The sequence below is a fragment of the Notothenia coriiceps genome, unplaced genomic scaffold (genome assembly GCF_000735185.1).
Source record: "Notothenia coriiceps isolate Sejong01 unplaced genomic scaffold, NC01 NC01_scaffold00011379, whole genome shotgun sequence".
NCBI classification, from domain to species: domain Eukaryota; kingdom Metazoa; phylum Chordata; class Actinopteri; order Perciformes; family Nototheniidae; genus Notothenia; species Notothenia coriiceps.
Genome location: NW_011344080.1, coordinates 1 through 3,761, shown reverse-complemented (window position 1 = coordinate 3,761; position 3,761 = coordinate 1). Strand labels below are relative to the sequence as shown.

Below are 3,761 nucleotides of genomic sequence, written 5' to 3'. Positions count from 1 at the left end.
CCTATCCCCTGTGTGGGTGTATATCAGTATGTAGTGTCTCTACTCAACAATTATGAACCCAAAGATTAACAAAATAAGGCCCCTTCAAGATTTTAGAATCAGTATAACATCATATTTTAAATCTCTTTTCAAAAGAGTCTTAAGCACTCTGCTTCTTTTCAAACTTGTCTAATTTTTTTATTTATCTGATTTTAACAGGCCTGAGTCCTGTAATGTTTTTAGTCTTGGCTCCAACCCCGTAAAGCATTTAGTAACTTTATTTGAAAGGCTCTTTACAAATACAGTTGTATTTATTTATTCATCATTACGGATTCAAAGTAAAACTAAATAATGGAACATCTATCTATAACTGTCTTCTAATCATTACACCAGTAGTTGTCTTTGTTAGTTGTTTTTTTCCTCAAATAAACAAGATGTGTACAGTTGTTATTGCTGGAGTTTAGGTTGGCCTGTCCTGAATCTGCCTCACAGTTTATTTCCTCTTCAGGGGTGTGACTGGTGTGACCCGTGTGACTGGTGAGACCATCAGGCTGTCAGTGTCCAGTGAAAAATGTCCTGAAGTTCATGAAAACAAACGCATCACTGCGGTCAATGAGGGTGTTCCCTGCAAACAGACAGAGATTTTCAATCTGAAAACCACAACGAATACACGATGGATGAAGGTATGCACAGATCCATGTGTTTTTTAAATGCATTTTTATGTGCTCTATGTTTATTTTCTTTGAACTTAGTTCTTAAAGGTGGGGTATGTAATTTATTTCAGAAACACTTGTTGTTATATCCCATGGAATGCTCTTAACATCCCGATAGCAATGAATATATTAAATGCTTTGACGATAAATCCATTAAAACATGTCATCTGTGGAAGCTGCGGCGCTGTAAAAAGCACGACCAATCATCTGAGCCGGCCCGGCTAAAGTAACTGGATGGCCTACCTGCCTGTCAGCTTTCCATCTGTGCACAAATTTATCTCGTGCCCTCATTGGTCATGTTCGTGTGTGTTGGAGGAGGGAGAGGCAGATTTTTCAAATTCTAGCGCACTCGCGTTGGTTTCTCCTCAATTACACACCCCACCTTTAAGTTAGTACAAAGAAATTACCAATCAGTGAAAGCATAGAAACGAAAAGAGCAACTAAAATAAATAAATAAACGTTGTCCCCCATTTTTAGGGACAACATTTATTCTTTATTCATGGTTTAAAAACACAAAACATTTTGGGATTACTGCATCATGTACTGTACGTTATTTCTTGAAAAATGCAACACTGCCCCCTGTTGTACACATCAGGAACATGTATACCAAACATCTTCCTAAACTATATGTACAGTAGATCATAAAACAATTGTATGTGTATTATCAAGCTTATTTTTATACTACATACTAATACAGTGTAAAAATCATTTGTGGTTTATGGGAGCGTTCAGTTATTATGCTCCAAATATCTGGAACAAACTCCCAGAAACCTGCAGGTCGCTGCAACTCTACTACTTTTAAATCCAGGCTGAAGCTTTTCTTTTTCCTGCTTTTAATTGAACTATTCAATCTTAAACTGCACTGTAACTTTTTATTCATGTGCTTTTTATTCATGTATTTTTTCTTTTAATGTATCTTTTATTATCTTTTCTTTTTATTGACTGTTTTTAAATGCCTTTGTCTGAATGTCTTTCATGTTTGTAAAGAACCTTGAATTGCCTTGAGTTGAAAGGTACTATATAAATAAACTTGCCTTGCCTTGCTTAGGTTGTCTCATCAAGGCATACAACTGTGTCTTTGTCTCAGCCATAAAACAGGTCCCCTTTTGTTCAAATTATGTGTTTGCTTTTACTATCATTCACTTTAAATGTATTGCTTTGTATGAGGCACTTCCATTTGTTGGAAAGTGCTCTTTAAAGAGGCCCTATTCTGCAAATGATTAGGTTTCACATTATGTATTTAGTGTCTCTATGTGACATGTCTCCATGCTTTAATGTTCAAAAAGCTCTTTTTTTTCTCACACTGCCTGGGCTGCAGCACCTCTTTCACCCTCTGTCAGACCTACAGGAAGGGAAAACCTCAAAAAAATAAAAGGGCCTTCTTTAAATAAAATCTTGTCCTTATTCTCACTCCAGGAATGCAAACCACTGCAGGGGAGCATCTCTATAGACGAGCGTGGCTTAATGAGACTGAATGGAGCCTCAGAGAGCGATGCTGGGAATTATACCTGCATGGTAGACGTCACCTTCAACGGCAGGAAGTTCACGGCGGCACGCAGCATACGGTTGACTTTCTCAAGTAAGTACTGAAGGTCACTCCAGCCTGAAGATATGTCCTTATATCCTGATGATTAGACATCAATATGCTTTTGTTTTTATCAAGAGAACTTTTTCATTATTATGTAAATGTTCTATATTATTAGTGATGCCATTTATCTGAAAAATAAAACTGTATTTCAAAAGTTAAGGATTATCCCTGACACAACGTGCTTATATTTTGGGTTGTGAAAGTCAATAAGTAACACTCATTTCTCTGATTTACCAGTGGCTCCTTCTCAGAGATGACTGGCCTTTCCTTCTTATTGTGATTTTTTTACAATGATTATGTGTCTTTAGAGATTCCAGTGGTTGCAGACAAACCTAATGTGATTTACCCTCAACAGGAAGTGGTCATGGTTAAAGAGGGTAAGTGTCACTCTTTAAAAAAATCAGAATAACACACACATACTGTATGTCTCTCAGGTCTGAGATGTGTCATCTACTGAAAATATCACTGTCACTTATAACAATAAGGAAAACAGTTCCAACCTTAGTTTGAGCTTTCTTTCTGAGCGTTAACTTGTCAGACATCTTTAATTCCTAATGATAGGAGGAGGAACCCCTAATGGGACATGGACAGAAAAACTAAAACAACTAGTGAGCGTGAGAAACATTATTTGTTTAGTTGTTTTTGTCCATGTCAACTTACGAGTCTTTTTGAAATGTAAAAGTATTCAAGGACTTATTTCAGCAACTTATTACAGTGAATGTAAAGAGTTCCTCTCCTCTCAGTGACACTTTGTGATATGAGTATGATGAGCTGCTCTTTTCTCTCTCTGATGTCCAGGTATGGCAGCGGAGTTGAAATGTAAAGCCTACATCGGCCTTACTGAGGAGAACGACACCTACATGTATTGGACTGTCGACAACATTTCGACTGAAGATTTTACGCAGCTCAATGATTCCTGGGTCTCGTGAGTTTTGTTTTTCCCGTTATGTTGTTTCATGAAGACCATGTTCAGGATGCTGTGAATCAAAACAAGTTGAGCCCATAAAACCTTCTTGACTAGTTGTAAAATCACAAAATTACCAACACTAATTTGTTTAGTAATTAAATAAGATTGTCAATGAGCACGTTTCTTGGATAAGTAAAAACATGAGGCAACAAACTCGAATACTTTTGTACACAGGGAATATTCTGTGGATTTTTTTTAGGTGTATATCAGTATGTAGTGTCTCTACTTTAAAGAGTCCTCTCCTGCTGATGTTCAGGATTAAAGAGTCCTCTCCTGCTGATGTTCAGGTGTATATCAGTATGTAGTGTCTCTACTTTAAAGAGTCCTCTCCTGCTGATGTTCAGGTGTATATCAGTATGTAGTGTCTCTACTTTAAAGAGTCCTCTCCTGCTGATGTTCAGGTGTATATCAGTATGTAGTGTCTCTACTTTAAAGAGTCCTCTCCTGCTGATGTTCAGGTGTATATCAGTATGTAGTGTCTCTACTTTAAAGAGTCCTCTACTTTAAATAGTCC

The 3,761-nt window shown here is 37.1% G+C and overlaps 1 protein-coding gene across 1 annotated transcript; it reads left to right on the top strand.

The window, feature by feature from the left end:
* Window positions 1–487: 487 nt before the first annotated feature.
* LOC104946694 (interleukin-1 receptor-like 2) lies at window positions 488–3,205 on the top strand (the record flags this gene model as incomplete). The annotated part of the gene is made up of 4 exons (XM_010772567.1): window positions 488–662; window positions 2,109–2,271; window positions 2,589–2,657; window positions 3,079–3,205. Coding segments are annotated over 4 exons (534 nt in total), but the record flags the coding sequence as incomplete, so codon positions are not given.
* Between the last annotated feature and the right edge of the window lie 556 nt (window positions 3,206–3,761).